This window comes from Aspergillus uvarum (assembly GCF_003184745.1).
Source record: "Aspergillus uvarum CBS 121591 unplaced genomic scaffold BO82scaffold_102, whole genome shotgun sequence".
NCBI classification, from domain to species: Eukaryota; Fungi; Ascomycota; class Eurotiomycetes; order Eurotiales; family Aspergillaceae; genus Aspergillus; species Aspergillus uvarum.
This window is the reverse complement of record NW_020291399.1, coordinates 30,435-52,519: the sequence shown is the minus strand read 5'-3', so window position 1 is coordinate 52,519 and position 22,085 is coordinate 30,435. Positions and strand designations below refer to the sequence as shown.

At 52.8% G+C, this 22,085-nt stretch overlaps 8 protein-coding genes across 8 annotated transcripts; 4 read left to right on the top strand and 4 right to left on the bottom strand.

The window, feature by feature from the left end:
• Nucleotides 1–96: 96 nt before the first annotated feature.
• BO82DRAFT_297720 (putative DNA repair protein rad9) lies at nt 97–1,792 on the top strand (the record flags this gene model as incomplete). The annotated part of the gene is made up of 7 exons (XM_025631959.1): nt 97–210; nt 274–429; nt 495–630; nt 682–897; nt 965–1,542; nt 1,601–1,711; nt 1,766–1,792. 7 exons carry the CDS (start codon nt 97–99, stop codon nt 1,790–1,792), a joined length of 1,338 nt encoding a protein of 445 aa, XP_025486061.1.
• Nucleotides 1,738–3,435, bottom strand: BO82DRAFT_409030 (RCC1/BLIP-II). The gene has a single exon (XM_025639716.1). The coding sequence runs from the start codon at nt 3,135–3,137 to the stop codon at nt 1,887–1,889; it is 1,251 nt and encodes a 416-aa protein (XP_025486060.1). The 5' UTR covers nt 3,138–3,435; the 3' UTR covers nt 1,738–1,886.
• A 600-nt stretch (nt 3,436–4,035) lies between these two features.
• Nucleotides 4,036–6,818, bottom strand: BO82DRAFT_359681 (putative MFS phosphate transporter). Its single transcript, XM_025636629.1, has 3 exons — nt 6,070–6,818; nt 5,828–5,995; nt 4,036–5,771 (listed from the first exon to the last, which is right to left on the bottom strand). Exons 1-3 carry the CDS (start codon nt 6,384–6,386, stop codon nt 4,259–4,261), a joined length of 1,998 nt encoding a protein of 665 aa, XP_025486059.1. The 5' UTR covers nt 6,387–6,818; the 3' UTR covers nt 4,036–4,258.
• Nucleotides 6,819–12,228: 5,410 nt separating this feature from the next.
• On the bottom strand, nt 12,229–13,590 carry BO82DRAFT_387734 (phosphotransferase family protein; the record flags this gene model as incomplete). Its single annotated transcript, XM_025638331.1, has 2 exons — nt 12,229–12,555; nt 12,655–13,590. The coding sequence occupies 2 exons, from the start codon at nt 13,588–13,590 to the stop codon at nt 12,229–12,231; spliced, it is 1,263 nt and encodes a 420-aa protein (XP_025486058.1).
• Nucleotides 13,591–14,549: 959 nt separating this feature from the next.
• BO82DRAFT_407652 (putative oxidoreductase, 2OG-Fe(II) oxygenase family) lies at nt 14,550–15,805 on the top strand (the record flags this gene model as incomplete). Its single annotated transcript, XM_025639645.1, has 3 exons — nt 14,550–14,646; nt 14,705–14,806; nt 14,880–15,805. The coding sequence occupies 3 exons, from the start codon at nt 14,550–14,552 to the stop codon at nt 15,803–15,805; spliced, it is 1,125 nt and encodes a 374-aa protein (XP_025486057.1).
• Nucleotides 15,806–16,733: 928 nt separating this feature from the next.
• BO82DRAFT_396557 (SUR7/PalI family protein) lies at nt 16,734–17,867 on the top strand (the record flags this gene model as incomplete). The annotated part of the gene is made up of 3 exons (XM_025638848.1): nt 16,734–16,853; nt 16,930–17,301; nt 17,364–17,867. The coding sequence occupies 3 exons, from the start codon at nt 16,734–16,736 to the stop codon at nt 17,703–17,705; spliced, it is 834 nt and encodes a 277-aa protein (XP_025486056.1). The 3' UTR covers nt 17,706–17,867.
• A 1,165-nt stretch (nt 17,868–19,032) lies between these two features.
• Nucleotides 19,033–20,862, top strand: BO82DRAFT_359677 (mannitol-1-phosphate 5-dehydrogenase). Its single transcript, XM_025636628.1, has one exon. It carries the CDS (start codon nt 19,401–19,403, stop codon nt 20,565–20,567), a length of 1,167 nt encoding a protein of 388 aa, XP_025486055.1. The 5' UTR covers nt 19,033–19,400; the 3' UTR covers nt 20,568–20,862.
• Nucleotides 20,863–20,895: 33 nt separating this feature from the next.
• BO82DRAFT_348411 (enoyl-CoA hydratase/isomerase family protein) lies at nt 20,896–21,974 on the bottom strand. Its single transcript, XM_025633829.1, has 2 exons — nt 21,637–21,974; nt 20,896–21,557 (listed from the first exon to the last, which is right to left on the bottom strand). Exons 1-2 carry the CDS (start codon nt 21,851–21,853, stop codon nt 20,935–20,937), a joined length of 840 nt encoding a protein of 279 aa, XP_025486054.1. The 5' UTR covers nt 21,854–21,974; the 3' UTR covers nt 20,896–20,934.
• Nucleotides 21,975–22,085: the final 111 nt, after the last annotated feature.

Below are 22,085 nucleotides of genomic sequence, written 5' to 3'. Positions count from 1 at the left end.
AGACGGCGTGATAAGGAATCAGGGGGTGTAGAGAAGGACACAAGAGCACCGCTCGTGATCCTAGTTCTCGTCACTCATTCTCGATAAGAAGCATACATGGCCTCCCTATCGTTCTCCCTCTCCCCGGAGGCGATCTATCAACTACACGATGCATTGATGTGCCTGGGTAAATTTGGCGACAATGTATCATTTGAAGCCGAATTCGATCTGGTACGTGATGCTGTCTCCGTGTAGCTTGGAAGTCCTGGAGTAACTCACACAGACGAAATCAAGCTTCGTTTGAGCGTCCTGAACTCCACCAAGACAGCCTACGCCGCCTTCGCTTTCGATGCAGACAAGTTCTTCGAATCCTACTCATTTGGGGTAGATAGACGCAATATGTCTGCAGGTGTTCAATCACATAAGTTCTGTTGCCAGGTGTTGATCAAAGTGGGTGGTCCCTGGGCTAAATCAACCGCCATCAAGGGGGTTTTCTTCAGCTAACATTGGAGTAGGCTCTCGTGTCCGTCTTCAAAGGAAGAGCAAGCGGCCGTAACAAGGACACCTCGGTCGAACGATGCGAGTTCGAGCTGCAAGATAATCCCGATGAGACGGAGTGTCGCCTCGTCATCAGACTAACATGCGGACTCGGTGATTAACCCTGCCCTCTACTGCAAGGGTATCTTAATACTGACGACTCAGGTGTCATCAAACTCTACAAGCTCACGTACGAGCCCGTCTATATCCAGCATGCAACATTTGACAGGTCCAGAGCGACGAATGAGTGGAGTATCGAGCCCAAATTTCTGAAAGAAGTCACCGACCACTTTGGACCGTCGGCAGAGCAACTGGACATTTACTCCGAGCACGGCAAGACCGTTTTCACCAGCTTCACTACCAAAATCGCCGATGGAAAAGGTTCCAAGTTTCCTAACCAATAGTCTGCTCGCCCATGTCTATGCTAACGAAATACCTTTGTATGCAGAAATCCTGCGACAACCGGTGCATACCTCCGTGGCCATCGACAAACGGGACTTTGAGTATTACCTGGCCGAGGACAATCGACACATTGCGATCAACCTGAAGGACTTCAAGGCTGTGCTTGCGCATGCCGATATTGTCCACGCCAGACTCACTGCCCGGTTTACCACCCCCTGCCGTCCGCTGCAATTCGCATACGAGCTCGAGGGTGTCAAATCCGAGTTTACCTTGATGACGAGAGGTGAAGCTGTCGAAGACGATGGGCCGAGCTCGTCTCGAGCCGCCGCACCACAGTTGTCTGCAAGACAAACCCCTGCTCCTGTGCAAGTGAGTCAGCCGAGGCCCCCTGCTACCGACGCAAGTCGAATGCCGCCGCCGTCCTCGCGGAGTCGATCTCTCCGCCCTCTTACCGGAACGTCCGCGCGAGCTTCACAGACCCCCGCAGAATCCCAGAGACCCCAACCGCCGGTCGAATTCGATAGTCTCTTTGTACCTGCGGATGATGACGGACAATGGGACGTGCCGAATGACGAGGAGGCTCCAGCCGAAGACGAGCTTGGCTGGGATGCCACGGGTGACAAAGTACGACTCCCAGCATTACCGTCTTCCATCTGCAGCGGGTTACTGACTCGATAACAAGGACACTTTCACCGCTAGCTTGAGGACGCGGGTACCCAACGAGGAGTCGGAGGCTGCCGAAATGGACCAAGAGCAGGAGACGGGCATTCCACCCACCCAGCGCATTTCACAGGTAACTTCAAGTCCCCTGTCAACTTGAAATTGACGAGGGAGCTAACACCGTCAGCTCCATGGCCTTGGTCTGTTCGATTAGGCAATCAAACATCGCCGCCCGGTATGCGCCGGTCAAGACAGACACGCCAAATGTCATTGACTCGATGGTTCCCACAACCGCGCCGGAGTCAACACTAGGCAGTGATGATCCAGCTTGTCGCGCAACCGGCGCCAACGCCCACAATTTCGGACTCGCCATCTGACAGGGGAATCCGGTTCCACTCCACCTTGACATTGCCCTGCGCATCGGTATCGGGACCACAGTTCCCATGTTCGCCCCAACCACAGGCCACAACCGTGCGCTCATCCAACCGAGCAAGAAGATGCTCGCTCCCCGCCGCCAGATCCCTCACCACCCTGCCGTGCCCCAAGTCCCCGGTACTGGTCGACGGAATCTGTCCGCGATCATTTCTACCCCAGGCCACCACCTCCCTATTGTTCAGATGTACATAGACACCATGCCAACTGACCTCGATGGCCTGATAGCCTCCCGCGCGTAGTGCCTTCTCCTTCACCTGCGACACAGACACCCCCGAGCGAATCCCCCACTTATCATCCACCGCGCCCAGCACGGTGAACTCCCCCCTGGCAGGATCGCCCATGATCACCGTAAACTCCCGCCCACACGCCGCCCCCGTCGCCCGGAACCCCAGCCCCTCCGACCCCTCAATCCTCCGAGGACTCCAGACCACCTTGTCCGGGATATTCGCCTCCCCCAACTGGCCCTTCCTCGCCGCGCCCCAACCCCACACGCTCCCATCGCAAAGCACCACCACCGTATGGCCCATGCCACTCGCAACCGCCCGCACCCTCATTCCCTGCGGCGGGAAATCCGGGATTGCGACGCCGCCCGCGCTCGCGCGGAGACACCCCTTCCCCAACCCGAGTTCCCCTTTCAATCCCGACCCCAATACAAACACTCGATCCCTGCTCTCCTGTCCCTTTTCCTCCACAGAAGCGACCAAAACCGTCCCCTCCCACGTAGCAGCCACCCCTGTGAACGTATCATAGACCTGACCACCACCACCGCCATCGCCACCCCCCAAATCAACAACTGGAACAACAGCACGCACCCTCCTAAACCGCTTCACCATCTCCCCCTCCCCCTCCCCCTCCTCCCCTTGTTCCCTCTTGGACATCCCACACCGCCCATCCTCATTCCACCCCGCCGCAAAAACCCCGCCCCTCCGATCCAAAACCAAAGTATGATTGCCGCCGGCCACGATGCGAGCCACGTCGCTTCCTTTCAGCCCACCCTCATCTCCCTGCGCAGCATCCTCCGCAGACGCAGACTCGAAAACACATCTCGTCGGCACGGAGACATCCTCCTCATGCCCGAGGCCCAATTGGCCGGAGCCATTCGACCCAAACGCGAAGAGAGGCATGCTGCTTCACTTTCTGTGATTTTTGTCGTGTTGTGGGGCTGGCTGGCTTGCTTGCTTGTGTTATTTGCTTTGCTTTGCTTTGCTTTGCTTTAGCCTAGCCGGTGATGCAGCGACTAGAGGACCCAAAATCAGAAGATACTGCCACCGTGGGACAAACCCGAAAAAAAAAAGGGGTGGGCTCGGTCAAAGAACAACAACAGCAATGGGAGTTGTTATGTTATCGCCGTTTCTTCGAGGACAGTGAGCTTCAATGACTATCTGCCCTTGGACGGAAAAAGATTAGATAAATCCACAAAAAGTAGCAATCGGAAAATGTATAGATGGAGAAGAGAAAAAAACAACAGACCACAGGTTTTGTTTGTTATGGCGCAAAAAAAAAAAAAAACTTGGGCTCGTGCTTGCTCTTGAGCGGGCAAGTGAAAGTCCTCTTCTCATTAATGTGACAAGAGAGCCTGGAGGTAATTGAGGGTAAAGGAGATTGACTGGACTAAGCAGCACCAAAGATCAGATAATCTTGCAAGTGATAACCAGTGGGGGTGGAGAGGAAATTCGATGCAGACATATCACTATCAGTGATAACGACGCGATAAACGTGGTAATGAAGGTACCGCCTTTGCTTATCGCTTGCCTTTTCCGAACTAGTGAGGCCGATTTTGCGGCAGAATCCTGGTCGGCCGAAAACGGCAGGGAGAGTGGAAGGCCGGCAATGACGACGTGCGAGAACGCCGTGGGGCCAGATGACGATGTAACTTGCCCTCCAATGAAACTGTAAAATGTCAAGTCCGGGGTAGCAATTTGGAGACGAAGGATACTCTAAGGCCCAAACCTTGCATGGGAAAGAAAGTCATGATGAAAAGTATGTATTTCCCAGCATTGGGGAGGATGCAGTATTAATCAGCTTCTATATACTAAAAGTAGGTATGTATGTACCTGGGTATTGGGAGGAGGTGTACAGCCACAACAAGAACCAAGCAAAACCACTCGCTCGAAAAACAAAGATTGTGAAACAGCAAGAAAGGAAGAGTCAAAGGCATCATCAACCCGGATTGGGGTATGCCACATGCAATGCATCACGCCGATGGTCTTTTCAAAGTGCTAGAAAGGGAATCATTCAACATAATCTAATGGTTGGTCTTCTCATTGAAGGACTCTTCCGAGCCATCCTGCGCAGCCGGAGGGAGAGCGAAGTTATCCGTCCTCGTGGCCGGCTTGTCCATGCCGCGGAACATAGGGCTGGTGCGGTGGAAGTAGGAGTGGACGTGGCCTTCTAGTAGAGACTCATCGGTGTCCTGCAGGTAGTCTTCGCCCTTGGTGGTCTCATCCATCTTGCGAGCCATGGCAGACTCCCATTCAGCGCGGAACTCCTCGACCTTCTGCTTGTAGTCAAGCTCGGCGTTGTAGTTCTTTCCAACACCGCGCAGACGCTCCCAGACAGACAAGTGCTTGGAGTGGATAGCAGGGCCGTGATAGTCCTGCTCACGGCCTTCACGGATGTATTGCCAACGACGTTCCTGCTCCTTCAGATCCAATCCAGTGGTATCGGGAAGGAAGAGCCAGGTGAGAACCATGCCAGCCAGACCCCACCAGGGCACAAAATAAAACTTGGTGCGGGTGCCGATGTAGTTGTATAGCACCGAGGCCAACAGGGCACCGAGTTTACCGCAAGCGGCGGAGATACCGTGAGCCGAGGCGCGGATAGGAGTGGGGAACACTTCAGCGGCAACCAAGAAAGTGATCGAGTTGGGGCCGAATTGGTTGAAGAAGGAACTCAGGAAGTACATAGCCTGGAAAGCGTGGATGTTCTCCGGCTGGATGTAGTGATCGTAGTGGAAAGCGGGGACGACAAACATGACGAAGCACATCAGGAAACCGATCATCTGCATCCACTTGCGACCATAGAGTTTGTTGTCCACGAAGAAAGAGGCACAGTAGTACCCAGCCAACGAGACACCGACATTGCACAAGCTCCACAACCATGTAGGCATAATGGATTTGTTGTGAGGGCTCAAGACTTCGATGAACTCGGAGCTGAAAAGCTTGTTGCCGTAGAAGAAGACATCATTGCAGAACCAACCACCGGTGGTGGCCAGAAGACGAGGCCCGAAGTACTTGAGGGTAAGCTTGAGAGAGTTGACATCGTAGCCAGTGACGGAAGCCTTCTTCTTAGCGGCGTCCAGCTGCTTACTAGCAGACTTCATGTGGTAGGCACGGTAGTAGACCAGCCACAGGGTTCCGACGGCGGGAATGGCGAAGGAGATACGGTAGGTCCACTGAGCGGCAACGGCGGAGTAGGGAGGGCTACCGCTTCCATGGTGGAAAATCAGTAGCAGGATGATCAGGATAGCCTGGTTGAAGAACTGGCCCCAACCTTGCATCAAGAAAGCGCTGGTGACCTTACGACCACGGTGGAGACGATCCTCCTTGGTCGAAACCTTTCCGGAGCCGACGGCATTCTCCATACCGCTGGTGGCAGTCATGGGATATTCACCTCCGACACCCACACCGTAGACGAACAGAGACCAGGCGTAGCAGATGATCCAGCCATTTTCGTTCACACCCCAAGCTGCGATAAGCATAATCAGACCGAGAAGCATGATCGTGGCATCCTGAATCAAACCCCAGCGGCGACCGACCCTGAGTTATGTGGTCAGCGAGATTCAGCTATCAAACTGCGGATTCGAATTGCATACCAGTCACCTAGAATACCGACCAGGATCTGACCGACAATGATACCAAGAATCTCGAGATAGTCAATGGCGTAAATCCATTGCTTCTCGCAGGTCTCAAATTCTTTCCAGCAGGACTTGAAGGAGTTCTGGAAGAGAGGCTTGATGTTTCCGATAGAGAAGAGCACGTAACTGGATAGGCGCAAAAGCAATGTGAGCAACACTGGTGGCACCCTCGGAAAGAGTCGTTGGAGGGGGAAACCTACCCTTCGAGACCAAGACCAGCACCAGGCAGGACCATATTCCGGAAGTAATAGGAGACAGGAGAGAGAGGGTCCTCCTTGATCATTCCCCAAATTCCACGAAGCTCACGCTTGGATTCCTGGGCATCGTAGGAACCAACGAACTTGACTCTCTTGACCAGGGGCAAATCAGCCCAATAGGTACCATCGGGGGTATAGCTGTCATCGGGACGAATGAGCTGATCGAAGGCACCCTTTTCGTGGAGATCCATGTCCTCGAGAGGATTATGGGTGCCGGTCATGTCAGGGCCATGAGGGGCCTGAGCACCGAGAGTGGCCATCTTGTCGGACGATGTGAAATGATAAATCGGCTTGGCTGGCGCAACAAGACTTTGACAAGATGAAGAGGCGCTCTGAGAAAGACCTCCTAGAGAGGAGAGAAGGGAAGAACGGGCGCGTTGACCGTGATGGAGGCGTCACACACGATGCAGGCCAAGTTGTTGGACAGCGGCCAGCCGTCAATCTTATATTCCGAAAATCTCTGGGCTGGGCGGACCAGCAACAGCCCACCGTCACGCCCCAGGCACATGTGCAAATGGTGGGACGTGATAAGCCGGACGCCGGTCTTGGGGGGTAAAGTGTGTGTGGTTCATGGGTCGACGGGGGAGGATTCTGGGTAATCCGTAGTCTGGTAGGTAGTGCGAGATCCAACAGTAGTGGCGGCGGGTGGGGAAGGAAGAATTAGTTCTAGCGGAGTGGATGCAAAGGAAAAAAGAAGGGTTCCACTGCGCTGCAAGTCGTCGACTGGGATGCAGGAAGGCGGACTCTCGCCAGCCCCAGTGCCTAGGCCCTAGACCCAGTTAAGGATATTGAATAGGTAATACTGGAGCCACTTTCTGTCTTTTCTGTCTTCCCTCTCGGCCTTGCGTCGCGGCTTTACGACCGGAGAGACCGGAGCGGGTGAAAGTTCCCATGAGAGGGGAGGAAATTCAATACGGGGCGGTTCATCGGTACCTTCCCTAGGAGAGGTTCAGTTGGTTTCCAATCCAGCTTGCCGTTCCCGGGCAGAGTTCAGTTCCTTCCTCCGAGATTCATTCGCACCCACACCCACCGTCACATCCACCCGGATGAATTGAGAAAAAAAAAAAAAAAGAACCCCATCTATTTGAGTATAATCATGAGTCTGCCGGGTGCCATAGAAGTAAAACAAGAAATTGCATTTTTTTTAAACCCCCAAAGGATTCAATCCAACCAGAATTATGAATGATTCTCAGGAATAATGCCGGGGATTGGGACGAACGGTCACGGATGATTGTGGCGGAAGTCAGTTGAGGTTGAGCCCGCCGAGGAAGAAAGACCAACCCTGGTGCGGAAAGGCGGGCGTGAGGGGCGTTTTCCACTGCAGAACTTCCGCCGCCGACCAATCAAAGGCGCACGTGGGGGCAGAATCGCCTTCGATCGACACTGACCGCCTTCTAGAATCACCCGCCCGGATCTACCTCGGTCCAATGGGATGTTGGCAGCCCGCAACCCCACTATGAAATGAAGCTGCAGTGGCCGGCCCCGAAGTCACCGTGGACCATGAATTCAAGGTTGGTGGCATCATCCTCAGGGCTCCCATTTTTTTTTTTTAACTGTAGGAATTTCCCGGGGGAGATAACCATAAGACCGGGGGATCTATTGGATCTGGATCTAAGAATACCTACCTAGTAATCGCGATGCTGCGAAAAAGACTGACCTGCATAAAATGGGCCAACCTGGCTGGGTCCTTTGTCCCCAGAAAAGGAAAGAGAGAGCGTGCGCTGTCACTACACAGTAGAGTATCTACAGTATGAGAACCCGAGGGCAAGTGGGTTGGCAGTGAGAGCGGCAAGAGGGCTCCGCTCGGATCTTCAGTGTGTTACACAACAATGTTCATCATGATGTTGATTCTATCTCGATTTCATTAGATCTTACAGCTGAATGATGCATTTCCCGATAATATGTTGTCCTGCGTTGTCCTTCGTCCTTACGTTCCTTCGGTCCTCGTCCGCATGACACTGACAGCCACGACAGCCATGGACTATTTTTTTTTCTTTTTGGAATAAGACATGGCTCATGGGAACACGCGCACATAGTTTGACCCGGGCTGAAACTCGTGGTCGAAGTCTAAACATGTGCCGATGCATACGTAGGTGCATACGGGAGGAGTTCAATTCACAATACACAACTGAACAATTGAATATGGTGTTTGGCATTTCTTGGCACTGCAGCTGCAGTTGTTCGTCCGCCAGCCAGTCGCATCGCGTCCTGCCAGCACGTTCCCGCCAACCCTTCCCCAGTCGTCAACAACACTTTCCCCTCTCTTTCATTTCCTTTCCCCGTCTTTTGTTGCCCTCGTGCTCCTGTGCCTATCTGGGACGTGCCCCCTTCCCCCCCCCCCCCCCTCCCCTAATTATCGTCTGGTTGAAAGATCCATCCGGTTTTATGGCTCCTGCTCGTTTCCACGGATGGAGACGTCGACCGAACACATGGCACTACTCCGGAGGACGTCCACCTTCCTTGGACCTATCCCTTGCCTGCATCGCTCCACGGTGCATCTCAGCCAGCTTATACATTATTCTCGTGCAGGACGCCGGAACGAGGTGCCACGGCCACAGTACAGTGCAATTTGGGACCCTCCGCCTCCGCCCGATCATGGTCATCAAATCTATTGCCTGTTGGATGATGACGGTGCACGTCTCGTCATGGAAATGCTCTGAGCGGATTTGACCGGTATCGACCTTGAAACCTTAAAGATAGGGGTCTCATCATCATACTACACCTCCTGGCAGTATGAAGCCGGTCCTGGGTTTGGTCCAATGAGAGCCGCGGGTCCCGCCTCGTGGCTACATGGCTCTCTCCTCTCCCCTTACCCGGGCCTACCATCAGCAATCATGGATGCTGACAGGGTCTCCTACATCAAAAGAGCTGATCGAAATTAGGGATCGTCTGGCGAACTGCTCCTTCCAGCTCCATCCCGAGCTTCATGGATCATGGTCGGCCGCCATGCTGCGTATGCATCTGGAAACAGCTACCCGGCCGGCCCTAGTGCAGCACGTTGGCCACGCGCCCTGATAGTTGGGTAATAGCTGGACGCAAGGTAGCATGGGGGCTCTGGACCCTGATCCTCCTTTCATCAAATGGCAGGATCTAGGTGCCACTCATAGCCCAGTAGTGCGCGGCGTTCAGCGAGATCGGCCGCTCATCTCCTGACATTGCACCCAGGCGAGATCCAGCAGAGCCGATGGTGGTCAGACACGGTCTCCTCGAGTAGAGATCCGTTGAAGAATGAGTGGTTCGATGAAGTGTGACCGCCACAGTGGCATGAAGTCCTGCTTCTTGTACATGGATTGAAGATGAAGCACACTATGCGCAGGCTGATATCTGTTTCCGTCATCCAAGCAAAGCTTGACTGACAAAGCTTGACTGAAGGCGTGTATCACAAGCCTTCTTGGCCTCATATCGCGCCCAGAGAACACACGGCTTGGTTTCCGCCACCGGCTGGAAGAAGTGGTTTCGGGGCGAACTGACTCGCCAGTCTTGTTTCTTGGAGTGCTCTGCCTAGAATCATCCTGGCGCTGCTTATGCATTGCCACACCTTCGACCCTGCATGCCTGGAAGGTTACTAGGCTAGGCGTCGAAGGAATGCCAACGCGGCAGCCGATACACCCGCTCTGTGTTAGTTCAAGCAGCTGTCTTAAGTGGGTTTCCCCCCTTACTTAGTCATGTACGATGCATTGTCACCGAGTGAACTGGCTCTCGCTCACCCGTTACTCGGGTGTAGCCCGGCCCGCGCCACCGGTCATCAGGTCGGTTGCCTTGTGTAATCGTCGACGGGGGTACAGTCCCAAGCCTTTGCATGGACACAAGGCTTACCCGAACACCCTAATTCGACAGACTATGGCTTTGGTGGTTGTGGTGGTGAGGTCATGCTTGTCCGTTGGTTTTCTTGGCCCAGTGCTTTCAGTACCGACCTGAGAAATTGTCCAATAACTCGCGGTAAGCGATCAATCCCGTAGATTCCAAATTCCGCCACGTTCCTAGTATGAGTACATACATGAACCCTTCTGTAGCCCTGCCAGCGGAGCAGGCGATAGTATATCCGATCCCACTGCATTAGCTACGCCACCGCAGACATTAGAAGTTGGTCATCTACCTCGCGTTCTCCAGATGAAGAATAAGGAGCATATCAAGATAACTCATCTCATGCATCATTTCCCTCAAATTAACGAAGAACATACTTGGGCAATGTATTCATTCGAGTGAAGTGTTCATGAATGTGCCTAAGCTTTATGCTCAACCGAGGTACTACTTATCAACCAGTGTTCAACGAATGCAAACTCCCCCCAAACCCTCCCTCCCTCTCCCCTTGAGCAATTTTACTTTAGCTCTTTTACTCAAAGCTCTTGCTGATTCGCAAGATCACTAGTACTACATTGTGAAATATAGACCAATACCCAGCTCCGTCGTCGCGGACCTTCGATTGAGTTATCGACGATGATGGATCTGCAGATAAATACATCAGACCTGCTGTCAATTCATCAAAGAATAACCTATCTCCATAGTACTAAGCGCCCTCACATTCCTGAGTCCTTGATATAGCGACCATGAGACCGGTTGTTGATGGTTGTACTCCTTCTCGTTGTTTCAAAAAGGACGATGTGATTAAATCTATGATTTGGGCGCTTCATTGAGGAGGGGCGTGGTCATGGGAGATATTCCGGATTTGCAGAGGCCCTACTGACCGGATTGCAAGAAGTAGGGTAAAAAGTTATCGTGGGGATCAGTCGCTCTTTTCATCGCATGCCTCCAGGCCAGCAGGCTGGTCACTCGAGGAGCTCTGCTCGAACGATGGTAGAATGATGTTTGTTGCTTGCGCGTCAGGTAGTCTTGTAAGTATACCGCTAGCCCTCCCAGAGAGAGCATCCTTGGAGACATCCTAGCCGCAAAGGCGGATGGGGGAAGTCGTAAATATCACTCTATGTGGCTGGACCGTTGAATGTAGCGGGTGTTGTCGTAGCAGAGCGTTCGGAGGAGCATCTTGTATACTCGCTAGGGCGATAGCCCAATTGTTTCTGGACTATGCCGGTATCTGGAGCCTTGATAGTCGACTACCAACTCAGGTTGGACCATGGTGGAATTCGCCATCTGAGAGCGACAAATGCATACATGGTCCGCCTGGTCGATCAATCCTCGCGTCCACGCCCGGGTAGACCTTGGTGCTTCTACCATTGATTGAGAGATACGAGACTGGACGACAGGTAGAGACTAATGTGAGCACCTGTAGAGAATAGCCGAGCTTGGGGGAGGAAGGTCTGTGGCATGTTTGCTAGTATGGATGGAGCAGTCATTGCTCCGATACCGGTGTCTTAAGGCAAGTTCATGCCTACATCCCGTAGCTATCAATTGATTAGGTGACATGACAAGGACCTGTTTGATCAGATATGGACTTCTTCAAATCGGTTATTCTAGTTCACTCTCGCTGAACACAAGGGTACATCTCCAAGCCCAAGATGGAGCCACCTGGATCATCATACTTTCTCTCTCTGTGAAGTATCAACTCCGATTCTAGTACAGATCAAAAGACAGAGTGTTGCCAGAAAGCAGTCCCTGTAATCACATCGTTGCAAGGGCGGAAAGCAAGAAAGCGCGAGACTTGCTTGAGAACTTTCTGATATTGTCAAAGGCTTCTTACTACAGAGGCATTTGCTCCAGGGCCGTGATACGGGCGTTGCAGCAGGGCCTGACACTAGATGCACACAAACCGAAATCTAGGTTTTACTGTACATCAGGCGCTCTATCACCTAGCCTGATATCTGCTTTCTGTTTTGATCATGTCATGGGCCTTCTCTCATTGAACCACCGCGAACCGTTCCGCGGGATCATGGCCAGTACTTCATCGTAAGTTACTGTATGTACATACCTAGTTCACATCAACTCATCGCGCTAGTGTTTGACCGTGTGGGGGTGGGGGAACGCTATACGTGATAGAACTGACCACAGGCGCTTAAGTTCAGCCATTGATAATTACGGAGTACAGTACAGTGTGCTCCGACGGTCAGCCGTCTGCGCTTGACCCCCGCCGACTATACTTAAGATAGTAACACTTGAGACTGGAAGACGCGCAGTGATCATGACTTTGGACCACGGAGGGGCAGAGATTCATAGGTCAACTAGTTCGTCAATGCTGTAATGAGAGACGAAAGTGCCCTCACTTGCCTGCAGCATCTTTTGCTCAACGATGGTGTCGACGTTCGCCCGCTCTTCCTCACTGAGCAGACCCAGTCGATCATTGACAGTTGTCAATGGGCCATAGAACCTTGGATCGATAAACTTCCAATATATCTCATCGAACATGGAACTGTGGCGTGAAGCAAGACAAATCCAAAATAATCCAGTCTCCAATGATTTCTCCATAGCGATGGATAGCCGTTGTGATTGTGACAAGAAATTGTCCTGGAATTTCTTGGCCTCACACTCCTTGAGAACCTCGAGGAATGTGTTGAATCTCGGCATAAAACGCACCATGAATTCATCCAGATCAGTTTCCCAGTCTTCCAGCTTCTCCAGTAAAAGCTACCAAGGCACCGCATATGTGAATTCGACAGGAGCAGCATAGGAGAACTCCCAATCGATGACTCCAGTAACAGCCAGTCTTGATGCATCAACAAGAACATTGTCGGGACGGAGGTCATCGCAATATAGCCTGAAAGGACCCTTGCAGTGTTCCTTGGAGATAGCACGCGACAATTTGCGGAAAAGACAACGCGCAATGTACTTCTTCCGGCAGTCATCTTCATCGGTTACCGCATCATTGCGCTGTAGCTCCAAATGATGGAAATGGTGATGCGCAAGCTCCTCAAAATAATCTGCTGCATTGTCGAAGCGATGTTGTTCAAATATACTGTGCGGAATATTGGAAAACTGAGCAAGTCGATTCATGTTGAAGGTGAATGGTCGTTTCTGCACCGTCCACTCGCCGGACTCGTCCAGTCGAACAGCTCCAATGAAGGGGAATTTAGGCTTCGATAGCTCCAGCAAGATCTCGGCCATGGCCATATAAGCTCTTCGCAATACAGACATGTTGATGTTCGAGCGCAGTGTGACTATCTTCTGAGACAGTTCTCTAAGATGCCCACTCAATGGCTTGCCCTCAACGTAGTCCATTACGATGTATGGGCCAACCACACACTTTCCAGAACCCAGAACCTTGGGAACAGGGACCCTTGTATGCTGGGCAACATATTGCATGATAGCGACCTCGTCTTCGACCTTCTCACTACGAGCGACGATCCGACCAAGAGCAGTGAAACGAACCACGACACGATGGCCGTCATCGTAGGTCACGCGGTAACAAACATTGAAAGCGCCATTGGCAAGCGGCGCGGCTTTGACGGGTGTGCCAGCACGGTGGCGGGAAGCAACCTTCCCCGCCAGCTCCTCGGGTGAGTTTCGCAGTAGATTCTGGAGCCACACTTGGAAGATCAGATTCGATCTCTCTTCTGCGAGGTGGTCGAAGTCCATGTTGCATACAGTGTGAGAGTGACTCTGGGGGAGTTGTTAGCAAGAGGCACTGTACAAGAAACACCTCAGGGAAGGGTTTGAAGCGCGCTCACCGCAATTCGTCCGAGCCCAATTGGTCGACTGTTTTTTGTCCAAGCCGATATTCACCTACTATAAAGCGCCATATTCCAGAGCATCTCAACTCCATTCCATCCGGACAATGCCATCATTGATTGATTGGTGACTGGCCGGCATAGGTAGCTTTCTGATAAACAGCAAGCTCACATTGATATAGTAGGCTTCTATCCACGATGTCAATATTGTGGGCTCGATTAAGGCAGGCCATGAGAGGACACGGTTTCCCCATGAGCATGATCCTGCGCAGCTGTCTGGCTACCTTCTCTGACGATGTATGTTCCCTGTAAGATCTTGACAAGGTTTCAGGTTCATGTCTAGATCGAGTTTCGAATTGTATGAGGTGGGGTCGAATATCGGAAACCCTGAAGTGTACATCGTGTGAGAATAGAAGAAAAAAGATAATGAGAAAGGCTTCTGTAAGCCTCGAGGTACCGCCTTGCGGGATGCCGCTGTAGATAGTAGTAGGCGGAGTACACTGCAGGACTCCGTCCGTCCTGTCATAGAAGGAAACAACCCGATTAGGAAATGCATCTCCTTCACCCGCCTGGTTACAACACTACATTCTGAATGATAGCGACTGGCACTGAGTATCAACTCAGGGTCTATAGCATTTAAAATTCTCCAAACTTGCCAGTGACACAGCATGCGACTCAATGATTCGCTCCCGACCTGAAAAATATCGTCAATCGGTGCTACTATCACGTCAGTCGATATCAAGCGGGGTAAGACAGCCTCCAAGCAAGACTGCCAGAACCATCAGTATCTTGGATCTTAAGCCTTGCAACATGCCTTTCTGCTAACAAGATTATATCTCATATACTTTCATTGAGCACAAACACGCCATGGCGATCCAAGCACCTACCGCAAATGCAGCACACGACGATGTTTCAACCGAGCCGCTAGAGGCATACGTCCATCCGCCGGAGACAACGCAAGCGCGTAAGTACTTTTCCTACTGACCATATATGGGGGCAGAGCTCACTGACAAGCGAGCCAGTCGACTATGCAGACCTCATCACGCTTGATCTCTCTCTCTTCGACACCCCAGAAGGCAAAGACAGACTAGCGAAACAATTGAAGCAAGCTGCGCATGAAGTTGGTTGGTCTTTCCCCTTCCTGATGCATAAGATGGCTCGAGTCCGGAAAAGAGACCAAGCTAAGAAAGAGGATAGGCTTCTTCTACATCACCAATTTTGGCCTCACCCAAGAACAGATTGACCGACAGTACGCCATCGGGCAAGAGTTCTACGCGTTGCCCTTCGAAGAACGATTAGAGTATCGCGCTCCGCTTGAAGAAGGGAACTACAATGGCTACCGCCCGCTCGGAAGCGTCGAGCTCGCCCCGGGCCAGCCAGACAAGGTGGAGATGTACAACCTGTTCAAATTCATCCCACAGACGCAGCGCACCCAGCCGGACGTGATTCACCGGCACTGGAAGGAGATCGAGCAGGTCCATCGCCATATTCATGAGAATGTAGCGCACAAGATCCTTCGGCTTCTCGCGATTGTGCTGGAACTACCAGACGAAGAGACTTTGGTTAAAGGCCATCGTTACGAGGCGAATTGCGACAGCGCGCTCCGGTATATGATGTCGAGGGCACGGTCCGCGGAGGAGAACGAACGGTGTAATCATATCTACACACGGGGCCATACAGACTTCGGAACCCTGACGTTTGTCTTTCAGCAGCCAGTGGCAGCGTTGCAAGTGAAACGGTCGGCGGAGTCAGAGTGGCAGTGGCTGAGGATACCCGAAGGCTATGCGGCGGTTAACATCGCCGATATTGTAGAGTTCCTATCGAATGGGTACCTGAAGAGTGGGGTCCATCGTGTCGTGTCTCCGCCAGAGGATCAAGTCGGGCTAGATCGATTAGGGCTGCTGTATTTTGTAAGACCGTCAGATGAGATGAATCTTGGGGCCATCGATAGTCCGCTGCTCAGGCGATTGGGGTATTACTCGCATGGAAGGCAGGATGAGAAGGAGGTAGCTATCCCTGCCACCGAATGGGTAAGGGCGAGGGTCAAGAAAAATTGGGTGAAGGCTGAGTCGAAAGAGGTTCTCTCGTTGGGTCGGTTTCAGACGCAGGTAGTGTACGATTAAGGCTATTGCATTCGACTGTGTTAGGGTACTCTCTCATTGAAATGAGGATCGTTCTCTATCCTAAAGTCATGACCAGCCCGAGCTTCTGGCTATGAGCCACACTGAGAGTGAAGCGCGGGGTAATTCCAGCTCAGACCTTTCGCGTCAGCAGCGAGCGCCACGTGCCAAATCCGGGGTAACACCCATTAGTGGGGCGTGCGGGGGACTTTAGCATTAGAATACGAAGATTGGCTGACAGCAAGCAGACATACGACGTTTACACAATAGTGCTCCACGTGCAGACAAGCATTGCTACACCTCAGACCAAACCATGGGTCGTTATGTGTAAAAGTGCATAGTACACTATCCACGTCCCGGTCACAAGTGTGACATCTAGTGAATTGAGGACTCTGCAAGCATAATGGATCATGATAACCCATGGGCCAGTGCGCTCATGGATTCGAGGGTTAGAATGACGAGGATGTTACCATCCCCTCGTAGTCTGACCGCGGAAATCGAATCTGTTCATTAAGAATAGGGTTGGATCACGATTAGAGTGCGCCAAGAATACCATCGGTGGGCGCGCACATTCTTCACGCTGGCGGTCGATGAGTCTTTCCACGCTGCGGTATTTGCTGCCTGACTTCTCAGGCCAACGCATTCCAATGGTATCTCGTGTCCAATTGGAATCGTCTTCAAGCCAACGCGGTAACATTGTGCTATTCGATAAGTAGCGAGACGTACCGGAAGAAGCGAAGTTCGAGTCCACGACGCTCCTCATCTGAATCTTGCTGACGACTGGCCATCTCAAGGAATGCTCGACGACCTCATAGGCTCGATAGCGAAGAGTATACATGAGAACTCCATGCCAGTCTGGGACAGCTGCAATGAAAGTTGATTCTCCAAAACCTGTTTGTTGACAGCAGACGTTGAGCGGCATCGTTGCACCATGAGTCGTCTAGTGAACTGGTTGCCGACAGTGGCAGCATTTATCGCCTTCATACTGACACTAATATGTCTCTTCGCGGGGTCACAAACGAGTGTACTGCCCGACACTTCAATCCTAACGGTGAGTTAACCTGCTCTCATCGCCAAAGTGCCACCAAATGAGCTCAAAGTTGAGAGGCCTCTGACGTCTACGACAGATCTATACCTCAAACATCAGCCAGGGCACGGAGATCGCTAATTTCTACTCCATCCATGTCATGTCATACTGCGAGGGAGAACTGCGGGTGAATCACAAGGACTTTAACAACTGCTCCGATCGAACGTTGTTCTTCTCCTTTGATCCGGATGCTGCAATCCGGGCCGACACCGGGAATACTACCTCCCCGGCGGACTTGGGGTGGCCCAGCGCGATCACCGACGACTTTTATGCCTTCCAGATGACATCGCGCAGTATGGGAATATTTTATTGCTTGGGAGCCGGGGTGGCCGCCCTGGCGCTGTTGGAAAGGGCGTGGTGGGCGCTCAGACGCGGTCCGCGACAGACGATAACGGAAGTGTCGTCCATGATGGTATGATCCCGTCCGTCTTGCGATATGTGGGTTCTCAACGAATGATACTGACCCGCGCGCAGTTGAGTTTCGTGATGCTTGGGATCTCGTCCATCATTGCGACCGTGGTTGCATTCCAGTTTGTCAAACTGGTCAGCTACCATGGACAGGACGCCGGAGTAACAGCGGAGTACGGGCCGCAGTTCCTGAGTCTCACTTGGGCAGCAACAGGGCTGTATCTGATTGGGGGCACCACAGGGTTAGTGATGGTGTTGATCGACCGCAGTCGACCTCCTGTGGACAATGTTCCTTATGACAATGATGGATTTGACGAGGGCCCTGACGATCTGCTGGAAGATCATGCCAAATCGGAAGTCCACAGTCACCACAGTGACGATTCGGTAACATTGCGTTCACACGAATAGCCCGGGTTACCAGGTACGGAGTAAGGAAGAACGCGGGAATTTCCAACGGGACTGTAAAACGAATCGGAAGATAGAAAGGGCAGAAGGCGACAAGGGGGCCGATCGGACGGATGGAAATGGGTGGAAAGTGAGGGAAAAAATGGATTGGACCGGGCGGGAAACGGCGATGAAGCCATTGGTGTGTAACTGCAAATAACTCCCTAGTACTCGTAATTAGTCCCATTGTATTATTACTACTGTACTGTACTGATTGAACATTAACTTGTCGTTTGAGTGAGAACTCACAGTCGTTTGCTGTGCCCTTTCCTTTCTACTCATGTATGAAGCGAGGAATCGAGAAGGATCGAGAAAGCTGGGGGAGACAGGAAGGGTATTAAGCCCCACATGAATTGTCTTCAACTTTGGGAGATGGAATTGGACCGAGTCGATGAAGGCCGAATTCAAGATGGAGCCAGTAGTCTATTTGGGAGGACGCGGCGGAGGAAAGAATAACGTCACAGGGTGGGGGAGACCGAGGAGACCGAGACTACGACGTAAGTGTAAGGAGGAAGTTGTTGTTCTCAGCCAGACTGACACCGGCAGCAGTGGGTCTCTTTCCTCCTCGTTTTCCCCAGCGGCATGACGATGTGATGTTTGATCGAACGACTGCCGCCCACCAGTCTGATGATGATGATGACATTCCACTCCTCCCTTTCACCACTGGCCAGAAACCATCATCATTCCAAGAACATAGGCCGTACTCGGGAAGAGGTCTTCGTACCCCTCGTGTCGTTTGAATCCTCAAGCCGAGTTGTGCCAAGGGAAGACATTCCTATCCGGGCCGATGTACTCCGCAAACCCGGGGAAGTGCAGAATGACCAGGGTAGGATAGGGTAGAGTAGTAGTAGTGTAGTAGTACTAGGAGTCTAATATAGGCCAGTCGTAGTAGACGGAGTGGTTTCAAGATCACTATCAACCTGACTGGTCGGGAGGGATCGGGAGACCGGCCGTGGCTGATTGGGGTTGATGTTGTTGAGTATGATTATGGAAGCATACCACCACATGGCTCTTCTCACCAGACAGAGTCAGAAGGATAGCTGCATCCCCCCTGCTACCTGCTAGCTGCAATCATGCAAGTGCGTTTGTTTCCATGATCATCATACAGGTGTAGTAGTTAGAATATCCTGTTTAGGATCACCGCACGGTTGACGGTATGGTGGTTCGTTTGGTGTAAGGGTCCCTCACGTCATCCTCGGATTGGTGAGTCTTGTTTGAGAGAGTTGAGGTCATTGTCCTGCTCCACCAACCAATGATCTATGCAATTCGGCTGCCATTCCCATGTCCCGCACATACCGCGACTGGGGCCTTTCTCTATGTTTCTATCGCGCCTGCCTGCTTCTCACAGTATCACTGGATGTGTTGCTGCGCCCCTCTCTTCCCCCCCTCCTTCCCCTCTTCGATTTGCTCCTCCCTCCATTGCGGCCTCATATAATACCCCTCTAACCCCCCTCCTCAATCCTTTTGTTCTATTCCTTTTTCATTCACCATCAACATCAACAACTCTCACATCAATCATCTCTCTCCTCTACCTCCACCTTTTCTCTTCCTATCAGAAGACCCCTTCACCTATCACCAAGACTACTACTTCCCCACTCTACATCTCTTGACTACTATCAACCATTCTCTACCCCATATACCTCATCACAACACTTCATCATGGCTAAGAAGGCTATCCAGTTCGGCGGTGGTAACATCGGTCGTGGCTTCGTTGCCGAGTTCCTCCATGAGGCTGGCTACGAGGTCGTCTTTGTCGATGTGATGGACCAAACCGTCAACGCCCTTCAGAACGCAGACTCGTACGAAGTCACCGAGGTTAGCGAGGAAGGGGAGAAGACCAAGACCATCACCAACTTCCGCGCCATCAACTCCAAGACCCACGAGAGCGATGTCATCCAAGAGATCGCCACCGCCGATGTCGTCACCTGTGCCGTGGGCCCCAACATTCTCAAGTTCATTGCCCCTGTGATTGCCAAGGGTATCGATGCGCGCAAAGCAGAGAAGCCTGTGGCTGTCATCGCTTGCGAGAACGCCATTGGTGCTACTGACACACTCCACGGTTTCATCAAGCAACACACCGCCGAAGACCGCGTTGAGACTCTGTATAACCGTGCCCAATTCGCCAACTCGGCCATCGATCGTATTGTACCCAATCAGCCTCCCAACGCCGGTCTCAACGTCCGCATCGAGAAGTTCTACGAATGGGTTGTCGAAAAGACTCCCTTTGGCGATGTCGGCCACCCAGATATCCCTGCCATCCATTGGGTTGACCACCTCGAGCCCTACATCGAACGCAAGCTCTTCACCGTCAACACTGGCCATGCTACCACAGCCTACTTCGGTCACATCCGTGGCAAACGCATGATCGCCGAGGCATTGGCTGATCCAGAGATCAAGGAGATGGTGTACAAGGTCCTTGGCGAGACTGCCTCCCTTATCACCGACAAGCACGAGATCTCAGACGAGGAACAGAAGGAGTACGTTGACAAGATCATCCAGCGTATCTCCAACCCTTACTTGGAGGACAACGTTGATCGTGTGGGACGCGCTCCACTGCGCAAACTTTCCCGCAAGGAGCGGTTCATCGGACCTGCTGCCCAGCTCGCCGAGCGCGGTCAGAAGTACGATGCCTTGATGGACGCGGTCGAGCTGGCTCTGCGCTTCCAGAACGTGCCTGGTGACCAAGAGAGTGCCGAACTCGCCGAGATCCTCAAGGGACAGTCCCCTGAGTCGGCCACCAGCCACCTAACCGGCTTGGAAGAGAAGCACCCTCTGTACCCTGCAGTCCTCGAGCGGGTGCGCAAGGTGCAGGGAGTCAAGGTCTAAGCGGATCGAGTTTCCAACGGTTATCTCGCCGTAAATGAGATAATTTGTTATGTTTTACGATGTTCACGAAGATCATTGCGAGTTCAGCAATTCCGAGTTGATCACGGATCTGGAATCCGAAGAAGCCTGTACAACCGGTTCAGCCGCGGGACGGCGAAGAACCATACGGGATATGGCGAACAAATGGTCGGCGCGAACGGAGCATGGGATACCAGCATAGGTTTTGCGTTTTTTTTTTTTTTTCTTTTTTCTTCTTCTGATACTTCCTGTATTTACAGAGCACTGAGCATTTCATATACCAAATGCACGAATACGCTATAACTTCTCTCCTGCCTTTTGTAATTTGTAGATAACCTATGTCTGAGTACTACAACTTACTATCCACCCACTTGGGATGCCTCTTCTCCACAAAGGCCCTCAGCCCCTCCTTGATATTCTCCCCCGCGTTCAACTTCTCCATCCACTCCTCCATCAGCTTGCCCGTCGCCTCATCGGCCCCCTCCCGCTCCCACCCGCGATTCACCCCGGCGCGGCTCACCACCACCGCATCGGGACTGTTGGCCGCAATGCGCCCCGCGACCTCCAAGGCGCGGTGCACCACATCCCGCTCCGGCTCCCCCTCAGCGTCGATGGGCACGACCTCATTCACGAACCCCCACCGCAGCGCCTCGGCGGCGCTCACCTTCCGGCCCGTCAGCACCATCTCCATCGCGCGCTGGCGGCCCACCGTGCGCACCAGCCGCGGTAGCGCCCCCGCCCACGCCACCACCCCGCGCGCCACCTCCGGAAAACCAAAGTAGGCCCGCTCCGACGCGATCACCAGGTCCGCGTTCACGGCCATCTCGCACCCGCCCCCGAGGCAGAGCCCGTTGACCGCCAGGATGATGGGTTTTTTGCCCGTGCGCCGGGATAACCCCCCGAAGCCGGTGGGGGGGGCTATTGGGTTGGTGGGTTTGGGGGTGGTGGTTTGGGTTTGGGTTGCGAGCCATTCTTTGGGGGGGAGTCAGTTTAGTTCCAAGTTGGGGGGATTGGGGATTGAGGGAGGATTGGGGGACGGGCGACGACACACCTTTCAGATCGGCGCCAGCGCAAAACGCCTTCCCGCTGCCGGTGAGCACGCCCACCCGTAAGGCCGGGTTGGCGTCCATCCAGTTCCAAATGGCGTCGAGTTCGGCGTGGCCCTGCGTGTTGATGCAGTTGAGGTCGCGGGGCCGGTTGAGGGTGACGAGGAGGATGTGGGGGAGGGGGAAGGAGAGGGAGGCGTGTTTGGCGGTTGGGGTGGTCATTTTCTTCGTTTTTCTGGCGCCGGTGGGAGATTGAGGTTGAGATTTTGTGCTGAGGAGAGGAGGTGTGAGGTTGGGGTGAAAGGTTTGATGCTGTTCTTGGTTGGTTGTTGTTCTGGGCTATGTACTGTAGCACAGTATTTATGGGGAAGCTCCGGGAAGGAGTCCAGATGTTGGAGACGCCCGCTGGAGTGGAGTACGGACGGCTGCGGTGGAGTTGCCGAGGTTCGACCTT

Excerpts from the sequence above, each read along its gene's own strand:
- BO82DRAFT_359681 (XM_025636629.1), bottom strand. The coding sequence starts at position 6,386 with ATGGCCACTCTCGGTGCTCAGGCCCCTCATGGCCCTGACATGACCGGC. Across the intron at positions 5,996-6,069 it reads GCTGGTCTTGGTCTCGAAGG|TTACGTGCTCTTCTCTATCG; the intron begins GTAGGTTTCCCC and ends GCGCCTATCCAG. Across the intron at positions 5,772-5,827 it reads GTCGGTATTCTAGGTGACTG|GGTCGGTCGCCGCTGGGGTT; the intron begins GTATGCAATTCG and ends CACATAACTCAG.
- BO82DRAFT_348411 (XM_025633829.1), bottom strand. The coding sequence starts at position 21,853 with ATGACCACCCCAACCGCCAAACACGCCTCCCTCTCCTTCCCCCTCCCC. Across the intron at positions 21,558-21,636 it reads CGCTGGCGCCGATCTGAAAG|AATGGCTCGCAACCCAAACC; the intron begins GTGTGTCGTCGC and ends TCCCCCCCAAAG.
- BO82DRAFT_409030 (XM_025639716.1), bottom strand. The coding sequence starts at position 3,137 with ATGCCTCTCTTCGCGTTTGGGTCGAATGGCTCCGGCCAATTGGGCCTC.
- BO82DRAFT_359677 (XM_025636628.1), top strand. The coding sequence starts at position 19,401 with ATGGCTAAGAAGGCTATCCAGTTCGGCGGTGGTAACATCGGTCGTGGC.